The sequence below is a fragment of the Pelodiscus sinensis genome, chromosome 17, assembly GCF_052426305.1.
Source record: "Pelodiscus sinensis isolate ZL-2025 chromosome 17, ASM5242630v1, whole genome shotgun sequence".
NCBI classification, from domain to species: Eukaryota; Metazoa; Chordata; order Testudines; family Trionychidae; genus Pelodiscus; species Pelodiscus sinensis.
Window position 1 is genome coordinate 11,493,285 of NC_143068.1, and position 19,179 is coordinate 11,512,463.

At 40.0% G+C, this 19,179-nt stretch overlaps 1 protein-coding gene across 3 annotated transcripts in view; it reads right to left on the bottom strand.

Moving 5' to 3' along the window:
• SS18L1 (SS18L1 subunit of BAF chromatin remodeling complex) overlaps positions 1-19,179 on the bottom strand; it is a 39,251-nt gene that overhangs the window by 6,326 nt on the left and 13,746 nt on the right. For 2 of the 3 annotated variants that reach the window (XM_006126168.5, XM_006126167.5), the window contains exons 4-9: positions 16,133-16,277; positions 9,353-9,550; positions 8,142-8,306; positions 7,780-7,881; positions 7,125-7,217; positions 1,211-1,330 (exon numbers count right to left, since the gene is read on the bottom strand). In XM_006126168.5, the coding sequence (XP_006126230.1) occupies positions 1,211-1,330; positions 7,125-7,217; positions 7,780-7,881; positions 8,142-8,306; positions 9,353-9,550; positions 16,133-16,277 (823 nt within the window). The remainder of the gene's footprint in view (positions 1-1,210; positions 1,331-7,124; positions 7,218-7,779; positions 7,882-8,141; positions 8,307-9,352; positions 9,551-16,132; positions 16,278-19,179) is intronic. The other variant, XM_025186159.3, reaches the window with a different exon arrangement.

Below are 19,179 nucleotides of genomic sequence, written 5' to 3' on the forward strand. Positions count from 1 at the left end.
ATTGATGGACCTAACCTTCATGAATCTATCCTGCTCTTTTTTGAACCCTGTTAAAGTTCTAGCCTTCACCATATCCTCTGGCAAGGAGTTCCACAGGTTACTGTGCGTTGAGTGAAGAAAAACTTCCTTTTGTTTGTTTTAAACTTGCTGCCTATTAATTTAAGTTGGTGATCCCTAGTTCTTACATTGTGGGAATAAGTAAATAACTTTTCCTTATCCACTTTTTCCACACAAGTCATGATTTTATAGACATCTATCATATCCCCCTTTAGTCTTTTCTAAGCTGAAAAATTCAAGTCTTTTTAATCTCTCTTCATATGGGACCCGTGCCAAACCCCTAATCTTTTTTGTTGCCCTTTTCTGATCCTTTTCCAATGCCAATATATATTTTTTGAGATGAGGTGACCACATCTATATGCAGTATTCAAGATGTGGGCATAGCATGGTTTTATATAGAGGTAATAAGATATTCTCTGTCTTATTCTCTATCCCTTTTTTATTGACTCCTAACATTCTGTTTGCTTTTTTGACTGCCACTGCACACTGAGTGGATGTTTTCAGAGAACTATCCACAATGACTCCAAGATCTCTACAAGTAGTTGTAGCCAAATTAGTCCCCATCATATTGTATATATAGTTGGGATTATTTTTTCCAATGTGCATTAATTTACATTTACTAACATTAAATTTCATTTGCCATTTTGTTGCCCAATCACTTAGTTTGGTTAGATCTTTTTGAAGTGCTTCACAATCTGCTTTGGTCTTAACTATCTTGAGCAGTTTGGTGTCATCTGCAAATTTTGCCACCTCACTGTTTACCCCTCTCTCATTGTGGCAGTAAAGCGTACATTATTGCAAGAAATCTGTGAGTTAGTAATGATTTTGTAGGATTCCCTCCCCCATAAAATTATATACAAATTTCACATTTTTGAGGCCTGAGCACTAGTAAAATAACCTGCCACCCACACCTGTAAAGTTAATAATGCGGGGAATAAGCATGCTGTGTAGACAGATTTCTAGTCCACTGTGTCAAGGTAAAAGAGATCCTGTATGATGTAAGATAACATGCTGAATTAGATACTAGTTTTTGTCAGTTAAAGCTGGTGCCTTGAGCAACAAAGGAAGATAGATGTTTGTTCCTAGGTGCAGAATGGACAAATTTATACCAGGGATTACAAACACAAAAACATGCCAAAGACGACTTCCTCACCGTAACCAGGTTGTTGTCCTGGATAACTTTGCTGATTTGGATACTGTTGCTGTGAATATGTTTGCTGTTGCGCTGCTCCCTGTTGGTATCCTGCCTGCTGCTGGCTATACTGGGAATTTCCTAGAAAAGGGAAAATTGATATAGTTTATGTGCAGACTGAGCAACTGTCCCAATATGGTTAGTGATCACACTGAAAATAGCTGAACGAGCTTCCTTGATATGAAACCCTGAAAATGGTATATCTTTGAAAAAGAATCTTCCACTATATTTTACCAATCAATGAAGAGTTTATTCCTCTGATTATTTGAAGAGACTGTATTTTTGTTTGATGCATGAAAAAAAGTTTTCTTTAAGAAGTCTATGTGCACATTTTCTCTCCTCCAAGTTGTTCCCTTTTACTTTTACATTTTAAACATCAGCACTCTTTTAAACAAAAATTTAAAAAATAAAATAGGTTATAAAAGAATACTGTATCTTTGTTTCCAACACATTATACATTCGGAAAAATATTCATAATTATATATTTTTTCCTATAACACAAAGACCAAGTAAAATTGCAGCTCATGAGCTGCTTGCGGCTCTTTTCAAGTTAAAGTGCAGCTCTTGGAGGCCACCAGACTGTTTTGGGGAGTTTGGGGCTGATGCCCTGAGGTGGGATGGTGGGGCTAAGGGCTTCTGCCCAGCAGAATTGTCCTGAGGCTTCAGCAGGAGAGGGGCTGAAGTTTCAAGCTCCAGCAGCCATGTCTAGCTGGGCTGAAGCTCTGAGATGCCTATCAACCTCACATGAGGGAGGCCCCTAGCCCTGCTGAAGGGCTGAAGCCTCAAGCCCTGGCTCTCAAACTTCTGAAGAATGCATTCTGAAGCTAGGGTCAGTAAGTTAGGCTTTCCCTGATTTATTCAGATACAAATCCTAGTTTGTACACTGTCATTTTGATGTACTTGAACACTCGTAATATCGAGCATTTTTTAAAGAAACTCAATGAGGAGTCCTGTGGCACTTTCAAGGCTAACATTTATTTGGGTATAAGCTTTCGTGGGTAAAAAACTCTTTATCAGATGCATGGAGAGGCAATAACTCGTACCTCAGTGATTTCCAGTCTATGCCTTTGACAAAGTGCTTTTTAACCCACAAAAGCTTATGACCAAATCTGTTATTTATTAAGATGCTACAGGACTTCTAATTATTTTTGCAAATACAGACTAACATGGCTACCCCTCTGAGACTTTATGAAAACTAACATTTAAATTTGTGGCTGATCAAAATTTTCCCAATACAAACCAGCCTATTTGAACTGCAAAGATTTGTCTTTAATTCACTACAGGTTTTTTTTTTCCATTAAGTTACCTTTTGGCTTTCCTCTTCAGTTTGTGGTTATCTAAAGAAATGAAGTGGGCTGAAAAGGAAACATTACCACATGAAGGATCTGTGCAACCAGACCACAGGGCCTGATTCTTCACTCCTTTAGAACTGGTGTGAAGTGAGTGTAAAATGCTACCTAATCAGAATAGTAGCATTTTACAGCCATTTTATACAGGTGTAATGAAATTCACAAGGTGTGAGGCTAAGAAGAAACAAGTGTGTTGACATTTAAGTAAAATAAAACATAATAAAAGTTACTGAACCATTCTGGTAGGAATTAATTAGTGCACAATGGAGAATTTTTGATAATTTAAAATAAATTTACTTCATTTTCTATAGTCATATGTGTTTAAAACAGATTTTTAGAAATGACATATTTTAGAATGCAGGGATCATTATTTTCAGTACTGTGTTTAATTCTGACACTGGTTACCAAGTTTGTTTTATTTCAAAACATAATAAAATTATTGGAATTTGGAAAGTTGAAAGATTATTTGACTACTTCAGTTTCAAGTATAGTTTATGGTGTTTTTTGCCACTGTTTGTCTCAGTTTCCTTCTGGAGCTGAATAAGTCTAATCCACCCTTTACTTTCTGTTTTGCAGCATTTTCTATCCTTTCCCGAGTGTTGTCATTAGGATCCTTATGCTTGTGGCTGCCAGCAGCACTGAGTGAATGAATGAATGAATGATGCCCTGGGGAATTCCAACTTCATAATTAACTCAAAATATGCTGGGCATTGGAGAGTTGCCAGAGGCAAGTCATTCTTCCTCAGTGGGAAGTCCTATACAGAATTATTCATTAAACAAAAAGGCTAATTTTAGAATGTGTAATTAATTTTTAAGTTATGTCGTAAAAGTTGGGTGATCCAAAATTTGACCTGCCTTTATTTACATTTTTAAGTTAGAAGGTTTCACCAACCAATTTTTCACAGGGAAAATCCTAACTCAAAGGTCTATACTGCAGTGTAAATCCAAGGTTAGTGGAATTTGAATTAACAAATCCTGGGTTACTATAGGGTTTGAGTGTCTGCACTCACTTGTAACCCCAGGTTAAGAATTGTTGAACCCAGGACCCCAACCTGGGGTCTACTTTCTATACTGTATTATGCATGTGAGACTCAAACCCCTGATATCCCAGACATCTTAGTGCTCTCCAAAAATCTGGCTGCTCTAGCCATTTGTTCATGGTAAAGTGTGGGAAAGCTTGACTGTCCAGCAAACTTGGCTGTCCACAGGACAAAGAAAATAGGTCAGTGGACTACATAGACACTGCAAAGCAACAGTTTGAATTCTGGCTCTCAGCTTGACTCAGGGTTGAACTCTCCATCTTCCTGGGGTCCTGGGTCTGAGCCCTAGATGAGTGGGGTTTGAGTGTAGATGGAAGGGGTATGAGGCTTGAGACTGCTTTCAAACTCTGGGCTTACACTGCATTGTTGTGGACATACCTTAAGTCTTCATGACACAGATCCCAGCAGAATTGTGACCTGCCTCTGAGAAGGCAGATTTAACAATTAGATTTTGAAAAGATCCTACCCTTTTGTGGGGTGAATCTGTCCCAGAGGTAAAAAAAGAGAGTCCCAATGCCAGGATACAGCAGTTGGATACTAAGAAGCCCTCCTACTGTATTTGCTTTCAGTTCATAAATAATAACATTCTTTAATCATATTTCCAATGAAAATAAGGTATTTTATTATTATGGACCCAGGCAATTTTTTATGGGAACTATTAAAACATCTACCAGAGAAATCCAACTTGAAAATTTGCAAACAACAAAATGAACATAAAAGTTGATATCTTCAAATGAGATGTCAGTAATTTAATTTGAGTATTTCTAATGATTAAACTCTCAAAAATGTTCAAGTAGCAGGTCATTAAATTGGCTGAAAAGTCTACCATTCCTTTCTGGAACACATATGCTAAAACTTATAGAAATGATACAGTGTCACTATTACCAACAAGGAAAATAAACCTCATTTTACTGTAAGTCAGCCAATCATAGTGCAGGAGGCTGTGGCATTATTGATGTGCGATATTCAGGTTGTTCTCATGATTGATTTGCAAAATCACAGTGGTAGGAGATTTTCAAAGGCTCTTAGGAGCCTGACTCCCATTGACTTTTAATGGAAGTTAGGTACTTAATTGCAAATATTCCTCCATATAATAATATATGAATAACCGTACTTTGAACGCACAAATCTTTCTATTCTTAATGCTATAATCTCTCTGTTTCAGGTGGTTCCTGTGCTAAAAAATGTGTCTGCAAAAAGGTATCACTATAATCTCTTCATCCTAAACAGACTAACTCAGGGCTAGGCAATATGTGGCCTGCCTAACACATTGATCTAGCCCATGGACTGCATCTAGCTGCTTTCTATTTATAGCCTGCTGCCCATGCCACTGAATTTCTAGGCGATGGCTCAGGCAGCCAGATCCTATTTAAATAGCTCCCAGCTCCTTGTTGTGGTGCAGGGGCTGGATGTGTGAGCCCTTTAAACAGCTGCAGCAACCCCAGTAGGCTGCCAGGCAACACAATAGCAGGGGGGCCGGGAAATGCAATCCCTTTGCTGTGTTTTTAATTCAAAGCCTCCAGCCCCGGACAACTCTGGGGGAAGGCTAATCACCAGCCCTGCTCCTTCTACCCCAGCTCTACCCTTTCCAGAAGTGGAGCCAACCCGTGACTACCTACCAAAATTCATTAAATGGCCCTCTTGCGAAAATTATTGCCCATCCCTGGACTAACTCCAACTTTTATATGAAAGAAAAAAGTTTATTAAAAAAAACAAAGGAAATATAGTGGTGAAGTTCACATTGTAAGATTTCTTTTTAATGTTAAAATCCTTTGATTCCTTTCACTCACAACTATCTCTAGTCTCTTTTATCCTCCTTTTTTGTTCCCTGTTGGCCAGCAAGACTCTGATCCCCAGAATAACTGATATATATTTGTTTACTTTCAGTTTTGAAATACAATGAAACAAAAAATAGTTGAGATTCAAGGGAGAAGACCTTCCTTTACCTGTAAAGAGGGAGTGAATCAGGGTGGGGAAATGAAATAAGAGGACAGCAGGAGGAAATAAGGAGAGAGAAAGGAAAATATAAGACATTAGAAGATTCTGACAGCCTATACCAGTTTTGGGGCTTTTTTTCCTCTTTCTAATTTTATGTTTGAATATTTAATTATACATTAAATATAATATCTCAAGTGCTTTCTGTTCATTAGGTAGGAACAACAGACCTGATTTCACAGCCTTTACTAATCTCAATAGTCCCATTTATTTAAACTGTCTGGTCTTCTTTATATTTACTTTTATTGCGCCTCAAAATTTAATAGTCTGAAAATTAAAAAAAATAGTTGGCCACTGTTTGATCTCAATTACACGTATGAAACCCTGTTCATTTGAGCTTTTAGCCAGCTGGCTTTTCCCAATATCTAAAGACCAATATGTCCCCCCTCAATTTGGAAAAGTTTCCATCTATAGTGACCATTTGTTCCCTAATCTTAAGGTATTTTTCTAACTCTAGCAAGTCAGTTTACCTCCCTTGCTATGATCACTCACCTTAACATTTAATATGTTAAGAGCCACACATATCTCTGTTAAAAGTTAAATGAAAGCATCATGTATTATTTTTAAGAAAAGAAATAATTGTAGTATTATAACTAATATTTAATCACATAAAAAGGTTCTAATATCTAATAAAACTTTAAGTGTGTCTAGTTCAGCTACATATTTTGTTGTCAGCAATGAGTTTACCTCAGAGGTAGGTAATAATTTTCTCAGGGGTGCCACTTAATGAATTTTGGTACTGGTCATGAGCCAGCTCCAACACCTACCTCTGGATGGGGCAGAGCCTGAGGTGAAAGGGGTGGAGCTGGAGCCTAGTCTCCACTCAGAACTGTCTGAGGCCAAAGGCTTTGAAGTAAAAACACAGCAAAGGGTTCCTGGCCCTGCCACTACCATGCTGACTTGTTGCCTGGGTTGCTGCTGCTATTTAAAAGGCTTGCGACTCCGGCCCTGCCAGGATGATGCCATGACCAGGAGCTGCAAGCCCTTTAAATAGCAATTTAAAATGTTCATGGCCCTGCTGCTACCATGTTGCCTGCAGTCGCCTGGGATTGCTGCAGCTACTTAAAAGGCTTGCGACTCCAGCCCCTGCTGAGATAGCAGTATGACCATGAGCTGTGAGCCATTTAAACAGGATCCTGCTGCCTGATCCACCACCTGGATATTCAGTGGCACAGGCAGCAGAATATAAATTGAAAATGGTTTACCTAGTGCGCAAAAGGCTTATATGTGAGCTATTAACTATTAATTTACACAGTCACTAACTAATGTGCATAGTGTTTTGTGATATAAATAATATAAAAGTTGCTCTACATAACAAAATTCTAATTTATAGACACTTCTAAGTAACATTCAATTTTAGGAAAATATTTTAGTCTAGCAGCTGAGCAGTGTTTTAATTCTTCAGAAATACTATAAAACAGCTTTCATATTTTTCTAAACAGATGTAGCTTAGAGCTTTTGTTTGCATAGATTGCAAATATATCTTCTCACCTCCTTCATAGTAATGCTGTGTGGAGTCCTCAAATGACCTGTCATAGCTCTGCTCAGTATAGGATGACTGTTGATATGCATAATCACCATGACCTGCAATCAGATGATAAGAAAAAGACAAAATGGACAAGGTTAATCAAAAAGGTTCATCTGATCCATAGCTTATTTTGGCACATGCATTATGTAATTTTGTATTACACACAATGCATAGAGTACCTATTATGCTTTTTATATAATTAAATAATTACACTCAGTTTAAAGTCACATAGTTTCATAGATTAGGGGGGGAAAAAAACCTAAGAAAAAAGCTCTAAAATGGGCAAATCTGAAATAGCTTGCTAATAAAGTGGCAATGCATTTGCCAAGTCTGAAGTAGCATTTTTTGCTAAACTGAGTGTGTATCCTATCATAAGGAGTCTCCTGCAGGCTTTCTGCTCCTTTCAAGATGCAGTTGGTAATGGTGCTACAATGCACATATATACACAGAACCATATGTTTTGGGAATAGGTGTTGCTGGCATTTCAGATTGAAAACAAATCTTATGGGTTATATGGTTTCCAATTTTTTAACTCTTAGATGGGGCAGTTGTACAATTCAGTACCATCTCAAGCTCTGCTGCATCAATATTAGAATTACTATTACTCAGCAAAATTACCATCTGGGTAATACTGCTGGTTCATTGGCTCTGATGAGCTTTGTCCATGGCTGTACTGTTCACTGTAATATTCTTCCTGTCCCATGTACTGTTGAGAGGAACCTGTAAACCCAAAAGAAAGAGAGAGAAAGTGAGAGTGTTTTTAAGTAGCTCATGAACCCAAGGGGAGAATTTTCATTTAGATAATCTTGAAGTAATCAGTGTTTTCTTCATGGAGAAATCACTTGAGTTTTATATGTTCAGAACCAACTTTCCCTGGGGTCCCTCATTCCCAGATCATTATGGCTTCTGTGGCATATTTATCTCTGACTGCAGGAATGATGGGATAACCACCTTTCTAGGAACTGAATAATATACTTTACCTTGCTGAGAAGGCCTATAAGGGCCCATGGGTCGCTGACCCATCATGCTGTTGCCTTGATTGCTCTGACTCATCATGGCAATGGAGGACTGCCCTTGGTAATGCTGGCTCCCTCCTTGTGCCGAATTGTAGTGTGATGTTGCTGCTTGCTGGTGCATCATGGAGACTACACAGAACATAGATAACTATTTACTAAAAGGATATCACAATTCTTTTCCTACTCTTTTTTGAACATAATTAAAACATCAGCCAATTTTGTCTTTTAAAAATTTCATCCAGATAATCATTTAGTGAATTTTCCTCAAGGGGAATGAGGGGAAAAAAAGACAGAAATTGTTTACTTTTTCTCAATGTGCATATTTAATTTTTCTACATTCTAATACACCATAAACTGATAACATAGTCAGTTCACATCATTTTTCTGTTAGATATTCTAAAATGTATCTGGTCTCAATAAATAACAAAAATCATTTCTGCAACAGAACTACAGAAAAGGGCCCTGTATGAAGAAATGAAAGTATTTGTTCCTCTTTACCTGCATCCTTTATCTTTTATTGCATTTTTTTTTCTTTAACCAACTTTGTCTTTCATCTTCTACCTTATTTATAAGACCTGGTGACTACAGAATTTAAGTAAATTGAAGTTACAATATTTTTTCTGTATTTCATATTCCTTCCTTGAAATAATTCTAATATCTGATATGCTATTCATTGCACAGTGATGAACATTTTTGAGAGACAGGAACGGATTGTTCTTTGCTCTCTGGGCCCTTTGGGCCACTCCAGCAATGTCAAAGGCCTATAAAGAGAGTGGAAATATTCAGTGAGGAATATCACCAGCATGGACAACTTCTTTAGCTGTTCTATGATAACCCCTGTCACAGCTCACAATATGTGGGTGATATGTGTTGGGGCTGCCACAGTGTGACCAGAGTGCTGCTGTGCTTTGAAAATTCACTCTTTTTCATCACATGCTGAGGACCATGAGAAGTAGAGTGGAAGTTACAGTGATGCTGAGACTATTCTGACTTATTCTGAATCCAGAAAATACTGAACACAAAGGTATCTTAAAACCATCTCTTCTCCTCTCCTTCTGCTCCTGTGCAGGAATAGGGTTATACAAAATATTTACAGCACATTTTCACATCTTGTGCATATTTGAGACCCTTGAAAAGCCCTTTCAATCCCAAAAGGTAAGGAAAAGGAACCTCACCTGGGTTAGACTGCATGTTGATATTTGTTCGAGAGACGTAATTGCCTATTGACCCCTGACCTTGCATTGGCACATTCTGAGATGCAGGCACTGTATGGCTATAACCAGGCCCAGTTCCATGGCTGCTCACAGTCATGCTCAGAGAGGTTGTGGGCATTGTATTTTGGCCTGACTGCTGCATAGACACATGATTAGGACCTGAAAAATCACAACAACAAGAGTGATGCTGTTATTGACAACATACGTTCAGTATAAAAAAACGTAGTGCCTTACTTGGATTCTTGTTATGGTACCTAAGAAAGGCTAAAAAAAATACAATTATAAAATATTTTATGTACCAAAGGCCATAAAATAAAAAAAAATCCCCATATCCTCCATATTAAAACTGGTTAATTATAGATAGTCAAAACGTACCACCCCCTATCTGCTGTAAAGCTAGACTGAACCTTGTCCTAAAGACTATCAAAGTTGGCGTTGCTGCTCTGTGAGCCTGGAACAAATTTCAGAAGTGAAGGCTCTCCATTAGAAGGTTCTGCCATCTTTTTCTCAGATTAGGCAGATCTAATAGTCAGCAAGGCTGGCAAATGTTCGCTGCGATGTCAGCCACTAAACTGAATCAAGAACTCTAGAGTGTCCCAGTCCTTCAGAAGCTCAGATGTTCCCATACCAGGTTCAGTCTCTGCTTCCTGCTTCCCCTGCAGGTTATTGGCTACACCTCTCTTGTCAGGCGTGTTGCTGGGAGGACCCAACAGCAGATAGCAACTCTTCAATGCTGCTGTTACCTCCAGCATCACTACTGTATGCCCAGCAGCAGTACCAACAGACTGTCTCCTCTGTTAGGATTTAAAAAAAATAGAAGAACCTACAAGACCCTAACACCAGATGATCAATGGGAGAGAGGAGCTAGTTGGATGGGAAGGTTAGTAATGTATCCCAAGGTCCTATAAAAGGGAAAGGAAATGGAGGAAGAGGTCCTTCAGCAAACCTGCTATGAGAGAAGACAGAAAGGAGGCTCTACCTATCCTATTTAGAATAGAAAATGAGATGATGGCATTCATCTAGCCTTTGGATTCCCTCTAAAACAGCTATCATATCCTCTTCTATCTTTCCCTAACTTGATTGAAGATACCAAATAATTTCAGAGACAAAATTCTCCAAAACATCATGCTAGCTCCTTCTACCATGACCATTACCCTTCCCTTCCCAGTTCATTAGCTGGCTTGACCTCTGCACTAGAAATGAAACCTTTAAGATTCATACTAATAGTATCCTGTCAACTGGGACTGGGACATTGTATGTGCTTGCATGGCTGATTTTGCCTTTATAGAACTCTGTAAGATCCCAATCCAAAGTACACTGAAGTCAACTCAGAGACTCCCACTGACTTCAGTGGGGTTTGGATTGGGCCGTAAATAAGGACAAGAAAGTTTCATAAGGGCCTCTGAGCCAACACATGCACGAAATACAAGTTTTCTTGAGTAAACAACCAAATATGTAAACCAAACAGGCCTATGATAGCCTTTAGCATAAATAACTCAAAGTAATTTCCTGGCATCCATACTTTTTGGAGGTGATTTCAGAGTTCTTTGCTGACTTGGCAATATACAAATTCCTGATCTCTCATGACAGTGAGAAGGGCAGAAATTCCTAGTTTTCACTTGGTGTTGCACAAGAAGGAAACATATAACTTCATTCAACTTTCCAGTATCATGAGGACTCATTCGTGCTCAAGGTTACCCAGTCGATGAAGCTAACCTTGTTTTTACAGACACAGCTAAAAGTTGTGGTCAGTTATATGTAGTATACTAATAAAAGCCAACAGTCAATAAAAATATCTACCAATATACTTTGGTTGTACCCGGGGCTATAAGTACTGTCCTACTTACCTTATCATGTATTTATTTATCTTAGCTCTTTCTGTTATTGGATAACTAACTTTATTTATGTAGGACCAGGTCCTGATTTCATATGCAGTATTGATCTGAATTCTTTTAACAGCATTTTTTGCAAACTTCACCATTTTTACTGTGTACTGTTTTCCATTGTTGCAAGACCATTGAGTCACTGGTTCTCAATCTTTAGTACTTGTGTTCAATTCACTTAGCAAGCCTTTGAGTGTGACCCCACCTCCCATAAATTAAAACCACTTTTTGTATATATTTAATATAAATGCTGAGGGTAAAGCAGGGTTTGGGTGGAGGCTGGTAGCTCGCGACCCCCTCATGTAATAACCTGTAACTCCCCAGAGGTCCCAACCCCCAGTTTGAGATCCTCCAATTTAGATGGAGATAAATGCAGAATCCCAATAAAATGTACACGTTGTTTTAATTAATATTAATTGTGTTTACAACATGAACAGCATCTTAGCCTTTTTGGAATATCAGTTTTCCTTAGGTATTCTTAAAGTATTTACAAATATTGAAATGAGAAAACTTGCTAGGTTATTTCTCCCCCTTACAGAGAGGCTATGGGCCACATTCTCAGCAAAAGTAAACTAGTATAGTTCTGTTGAAGTCAGTGGAGCTATTCCAATTTATGGCTGCTGAAGTCTGACCCTATGGTTATGTATGTCTTTCTTATAAAGCTAATACTTGTCCTTCAGTGAAACAGATGGCAACATGGAATTTGAGTGAAGAATGGAGTTCATAATCTCTCTGAGTGAGAGTGCTTCTGTTGATGGATTTTACAAATATTGCAGGCTGAACTGACCACGGTGCAGATAACCTACAAATATTGCAAGAGTTATCTTAAAGCCCAAGAACACAGATTTATGTTACTACATTAGATTTTCAGCTTTAATTTAAAAAACAAATTTTTGGCACTCCTAGTTGCAGATAAAAACTATAAAATATGACTGAAGTATACTTGAAGCTTGAAAACCAGAAGGCAAACACAACGCACTTAACATTTTTTTCAAATCTTGTGATTTTTTTTAAAACCAAGGTTGTGGTTTCTGGGGTCTGAGTCAGGCTTTTTGAAGGCATGGGATTAACAATACTGCGACTAACCATGAACGGTATGGCAGACAGACTTTACACGCTGCATCAGCAGAACTTATAAACTGGCTGTTTAATTTTGGAGGTTTTAGCTATACATCAAAGGCCTGGGAAACAACTGACTTCCAATTGGTGTGTCATGTGGTCTATTTGAATTGTTAATAGTAGTTTCTGTCCACTTTCTAGTAGACCGGGATGCGCAATAATTTTCACAGGGGGGCCACTTAATGAATATTGGTACTGGTCATGGGCTGGCACTAATCCCCACCCCCATTCCTGGAAGGGGTAGGGCCTGGTTTGAACGTGTGGGGCTAGAGACTAGCTTCCCCCCCAGAGTAGTTTGGGGCCAGTGGCTTTGAAGTAAAAACACAGCAAAGGGCTCGCAGTTCCCAGCCCCATCACTACCATGTTGACTGGCAGCTGCCCGGTTTGCTGTCGCTATTTAAAGGGCTCTTGACTCCAGTCTCTGCCGGGATAATGCCCAGAAGCTGCGAACCCTTTAAATAGCAGCAATTTAAAAGGCTCGTGGCCCTGCCACTACCGGATTGCCTAGCAGCCACCTGGGATTGCTGCTGCTATTTAAAAGGCTTCCGGCTCCACCCCTGCTGAGGTAGCAGTGCAACCATAAGCAATGAGCCATTTAAACAGGATCCTGCTGCATGAGCCACCGCCTGGAAATTTGATGGCATGGGCAGCAGGATATAAATGGAAAGTGGTGAGGTGCAGTTCATGGTCTGGATCAAAGTTTTAGGTGGGCAAGATCTGGCCCCTGGGCTGCATCTTGCCCAGTCCTGTAGTAGACTGTTGTCCCGTCACCAAAATCACCATCACACCTGGCATACTTGCTAGCAGTCATCTGAGAAATGTTAAGGATTGACTAGATATTGGGAACTAAACTATGTTCACACTGCTAGCAAAGATCCTTCTAAGACCTGGCTGGGAAAATGGAGGATCAGTGCACAGAAACTTTCATTGCTGTCTCCTGTGCTGTTCTTGTAATGTTCAATAAACATAGAATTTCAGTTCTTTATTGCTACCACTCAAACACTTTGGCTACGTCTACACTGGCCCCTTTTCCGGAAGGGGCATGTTAATTTCAGCTATCGTAGTAGGGAAATCCGCGGGGGATTTAAATATCCCCCGCGGCATTTAAATAAAAATGTCCGCCGCTTTTTTCCGGCTTTTAGAAAAGCCGGAAAAGAGCGTCTACACTGGCCCCGATCCTCCGGAAAAAGCGCCCTTTTCCGGAGGCTCTTATTCCTACTTCAAAGTAGGAATAAGAGCCTCCGGAAAAGGGCACTTTGAAGTAGGAATAAGAGCCTCCGGAAAAGGGCGCTTTTTCCGGAGGATCGGGGCCAGTGTAGACGCTCTTTTCCGGCTTTTCTAAAAGCCGGAAAAAAGCGGCGGACATTTTTATTTAAATGCCGCGGGGGATATTTAAATCCCTCGCGGATTTCCCTACTACGATAGCTGAAATTAACATGCCCCTTCCGGAAAAGGGGCCAGTGTAGACGAGCCCTTTCAGAAATACTAGAACTTCATTTTCAGAATTGCATATACATTTTGAGTACCCAGCCTGCAAGTAACTTTCATCCAATGATTGTTCAGTAACCTGTGTGAAATTAGTTTGTTAGTCTTAGTCTAGTTCCCAGTGGATTGCTGTCCTCATCACAGTATCAGCTGGCACTGATCAGAGTTTTGCTGACATTCTCATCAGAGGCAAAGGACTGACTGGGATTAAGACTGAACTACCTTTTCATCCCTTAAAGCAAGTCTCCTCAGGTCAAGGTTGACACACTTTCATGGGGCAACACAGAGAAACTTAAACTGCTGTTACCTGTTCTGTGGCTAAATAGAGGACATCAATCTCCAGGGCTCTTACACACAGATATAAGGAAAAACAACAACAATAATGAAAATGTAGATTCATACTGCACAGAACAGTCCTCTCAGAGCCCTGGACTACACTAGGACCCTAGTCTGAAATACCCCTCTCTCCCAGGTTCAAATTAGTAAGAAGTGAATCCACACTACCAAGCCTGTTATTTCGGAATAACAGGCCACAAAATTTGAACTCTATATTCCTGCTTTTCACAAGTAGTAATGCTAATTCAAAACTTGTAAGTCCAAAATAATATAAGTGTGGATGCTCCAGTGCTGCTAATTTGAACTACCTGGCCTCCGGGAGGCCTCCTGCAGCTCCCCAGAGTGCTTCCTGGGGCTCTGAGTCCGAGGTAGCGCATCCACATTAATGGAGCCTGCCTCGGACTAGTTTTGATGCTTCCCTGTAGCGACGGCATGCAAGTTCAAACGTATTAAACTGAGAGTTCTTCAATTGAATTTAGTAATTTTGAAATAATTTCCTAGTTTAGACATGGCCTGAATGATTTCTGTTGTTACTAAGTACCAGGCACAAAGAACAGTGCAATAGGAAAGCCCAGAATAAATTTTAAAAGTCCACTTTTTTAAACTGCAAAACTATTGTTGGTAGGACTTCATTAATCAATTTACAGAGACACTAATAAATTTAACAAAAGTTGTAGTTTCATGACATTCTGCCCCATAATCTTCCTACCAGTATTTGTGGAACTCTACAATCATGTTTTCCCATTTTAAAAAAAACTTTTCCAGCTCTAGTGCTTTGTGAAAGATCAAAGCAAAGGGAGAAAATTGTCTGATTATGAAATGAAATAGTGTAACTGACTATACATCAAGGCTGTGTCTACATTGGCACCCTTTTCTGGAAAAGGGATGCTAATGAGACAAGTCGGAATTGCAAATGCTGCGGGAGATTTAAATATCATGAACATGGCTGCCGCTTTTTTCCGGCTCGGGGCTTTGCCGGAGAAAAGCGCCAGTCTAGATGGGATCTTTTGGAAAAATAAAGCCTTTTCCGGAAGATCCCTTATTCCTCTCAAAATCAGGAATAAGGGATCTTCCGGAAAAGGGTTTATTTTCCGAAAGATCCCGTCTAGACTGGCGCTTTTCTCCGGCAAAGTCCCGAGCCGGAAAAAAGCGGCAGCCATGTTCATACAAATGCCGCGGGGGATATTTAAATTCCAACTTGTCTCATTAGCATCCCTTTTCCGGAAAAGGGTGCCAACGTAGACACAGCCCAAATGTATATGAAGTAAGCAAAATAAAAAATAGAAAAAAATCTTTCAGTTACATTATTTTATGGTGCTCCTGCAACAACACACGTATAAAAAATTCAGACAGAAGTGTGTTTTTAAATGTATAGTTTTCCATTAAAAGATCTAAGTGAGCTGTTTGGTTATACCATACAACATTTTAAAGGCTACACTAAAAAAGAAGACTTTAATATAACTGCATTTTATTTTTGAAAAGGTGTTTATCTTAGAAGAACTCTGAAGTCTGAAGACCTGATCTTTTAATTTTACTCATTTAAACAATCCATGTTCGCCCTATTGACCTTTACGGGGCTATCTGAATGAGTGCAAAAGGGTTGCAAAATACAACTCAAAGTATGTTTACTATTAAAACTATGAGGACATTCAATTCTGAAGTATTTTTATTGGTGGTTTTCATCACGTTTTAAAATAATGTTGTTTCATAAATCTATTAAGTGGTTTGGAGCCCTTATAGAATCCAAGCAGCAGTATAAACTGTAGCCATTTTGTGAATATTTCAGCATTTGCCTGAAATTCCCATGTGCCTAAAAGGTGAGTTGCAGAGCTGTAAAAGATCTCTTCTAAGTATATTCTGCATTAATGATTTTGTTGCTGGGCAACCATAAAGCAGCACAAAGGGGAACAGAGCTCACCATTGCTAATCTGACTCTGCATGAGGGAGGAAGGAGGAAGGCCTGTCCCAATTGCATCACTAAGATTGCTCTGTGAATGGAGAGATTGGTTGGATGCACTCTGAGTCATTCCTCCTGGGCCCAAATTCATGTTTTGCGTTGGTGGCTGCAAACAACAAGAAGGGGAAGCAGGTTTTTGGTTAGGTTTTAATTAGAAAAATTATAACCCTGAAATTAACCTTATGAATACAAACTGACTCAGCTGAAAGTGTGCTTTTAGATTTCCATCTTACAGATTTGGGGTTTGATCCGGGAAACCTTTATTCATTTAAGTTACTCCTTATAGATGAAATACAGCTAGATGCAGAGCCAACTGCATAAGGCACATACCCCCTTTAGCCTAAATGAAACATGGTCCTTGTGATGGCCCCTTTGCACAGAGGTGAATTTCATCCTGCATCAGTAGCCTCACAGAAGTCAGTGAGACAACATATATGGTCAAGGACTATTCACATAACTAACGAGGGGTTTGCAGGAATTAACCTTCATACAGCACATCTTAAGTTATGGCATTGTGTATATGATACTTTCCAAATCAATTAGATTAGAAAGAAATCCACTGCAGAATTAAAACACAAACATCGAGCCTGATCCTGTCAATTTACTCAAACAAAACTCTAATTTAAGTGAATAAGTATTTTGCCTGTGTAAGGGCACTAGATCTGATCACGAGTCTACAAAACATTTTCAGAACAATTCTAGTTTTGACCTTTGATTTAGGTAAGAAATAAAAGTTATATTAAGGAAAACAGACTTGATCAGCCTTAAGTACTTATTTACATGGAGAATAAAATGTTTATAAAAGAGCAGATAAAGGTATAACATGGCCCAGGATCTGGAGACTAAAGCTAGGAAAATTCAGACTCAAGGTGCACTTTTTTAACTATGACAGATGGTAATTAGCCACTGGAATAATTTATCAAGGATTATGGAACATTTTCCATCTCTGGACATTTTTTTAATCGAGTTTGGATGTCTTTCTAAAACAGTGTTTCTTAAACTTTTTAAGACTAAGGAACACCAAACAGTATTTTTTTTTTATGGGGAACACCAAGAATTTTTTTTTTTTTTTTGGTTGGAAAAAAAAAAAGCAACCCCAGGGAAAACTTGTTGAGAAAAAAAAACCCACTGGGCCTGGGGGTCGAAATCCACCATGATGCCCCCCCAACCTCCCCCAGGAAGACTGCCCTAATAACAGTCTGGTACATGGAGCTGAAAATGTAGACCACAAAAAAGTAAGGATAATAATAAACAAATGCTAAATAAGGTCATGTGTCTGGCCAGGAGAGAGGGCAGAGGAGGGTTTTGGGGCAGGGAGTCTGGCCAGGAGGGAGAGTGCAGGAGTGGACTTGGGACATGGTGCCAGAGCAAGTTGGGAATGCAGGGTCTTGGCAGGGGGAGAGAAGTAAGGGGGATATGGGTGCAGGGTCTGGGCATGAGGGGGGACACTTATCTGGCTGGGCACCCTGCTGCAGCAGGGAAAGCCTCCAGGGAGCATGCTCTTGTTCCTTTGCGGGGGTGTGGGGGCCAGAGAGCTTAGTTCCCCTTTCCCCCTCCCCCACCCATGCAGCGGGGAACCCAGCACAGCTGCAGCACCAGGCCAGGCTTCCCGCTGTGGGAGGGAGAAATAGAAACCCCGACCGTCCCCGCCAGATTAAACTCTGCCACTTCCCGAGCAGGCTGGGCAGGGGTGCAGGGGAGAGAGAGCAGTAGCACATGGGGGGCAGCAGAGCTCAAGTGCGCCCCAGGTGGGATGAGGGGGCAAAGCTTGAGCCGCGTTCCCTGCAGAGGTCCCGGAGCGGACCTCCTCAGCTCCAGCCACCCCTCCCACTCCCAGCAGCAGCGGACGCTGTAAAAGCCGCCGCCTGCACATGTGGAAGAGGCTGCGCAGCAGTGGAGGCCCCATGGGACAGGGGCCGTCCTGAAGGCTGGGGTGGGAGGAGAGGCAGCCGCAGTGGGAGCTGTCTACGGGCTCTGCAGGAGAGTAGAATTTTTTCTGTTCTCTCCGCAGCACACATCTGACTGCATCGCAGCACACCGTGTGCCGCAGAACACACTTTAAGAAACGCTGTTGTAAAAGATGTTCTCTAGTTCAAACAGAAATTTACTTAATAAAATCCTATGTCCTTTATTATGCATAAGATCTATACGATTACAGTGGTCCCTTTTGACCTCAAATATGAAAATATGGTCTCAATCCTGAAGTTCCTATGCAGGCAAAAATGCCTTTGAAGTCAGTGGGAGTTTTTCCTGCAAGAGTACTGCAGAAATAAACCCTGTAACTTTAGACCGTATTTTTCAATCTGGAATAGGCATTTTGCATTATTCTGTCCCCACTGATGTCAATGACAGAACTACTACAGGTTGAATTTTTCTCGTACAGCAAGCACCCTCAGGACCTGATTGGTGCCGAATCAGAGAATTTGCCAATCCATGGAAGGTCAATATTGTTAGCAGCATTACCAACACTTCCTCTGCTTACTGGACTCTTAGAAGACATTTAGGGGTAAATTAGAGCTAAATAACAGCACAGAGCACTGAGAGCCAGGACTATTAGCTGTAAACAAACTCCATGGGACTATGCAAAACTTGGCCACAGCCATGAAAAGTGGGCATCCGGCTAATTAAAATCATGCCGGATCGCAGATGCTGCCGGACTAGGTAGTGCTGTACTAGACAGGTTCAACCTGTATATACTTTAGTGGTACAGGACCAGATCTTTACACTTAGCTTATCACTATGCATGTGCCTTGCAAAAAAACAAGGTACTATTTTATGAAGAAACATGCAACATTTAATCCTTAAATGGTGGCAGATTTAAGCACCAATGTGCATTTGGTTCAAGTCTAAGAAGATCCTGAGATATTAGCACATGCAATCAAGAATTTTAAAGTACAGAAAAGCAATTTTTAGTGATTAAGATATTTTTAAAAGATCCTATTGAACCCTGTACAGCTGGATTCATGGTAATTTGGGCACCTGGTTCTGCAAGTGGCAGGATTAAAAAA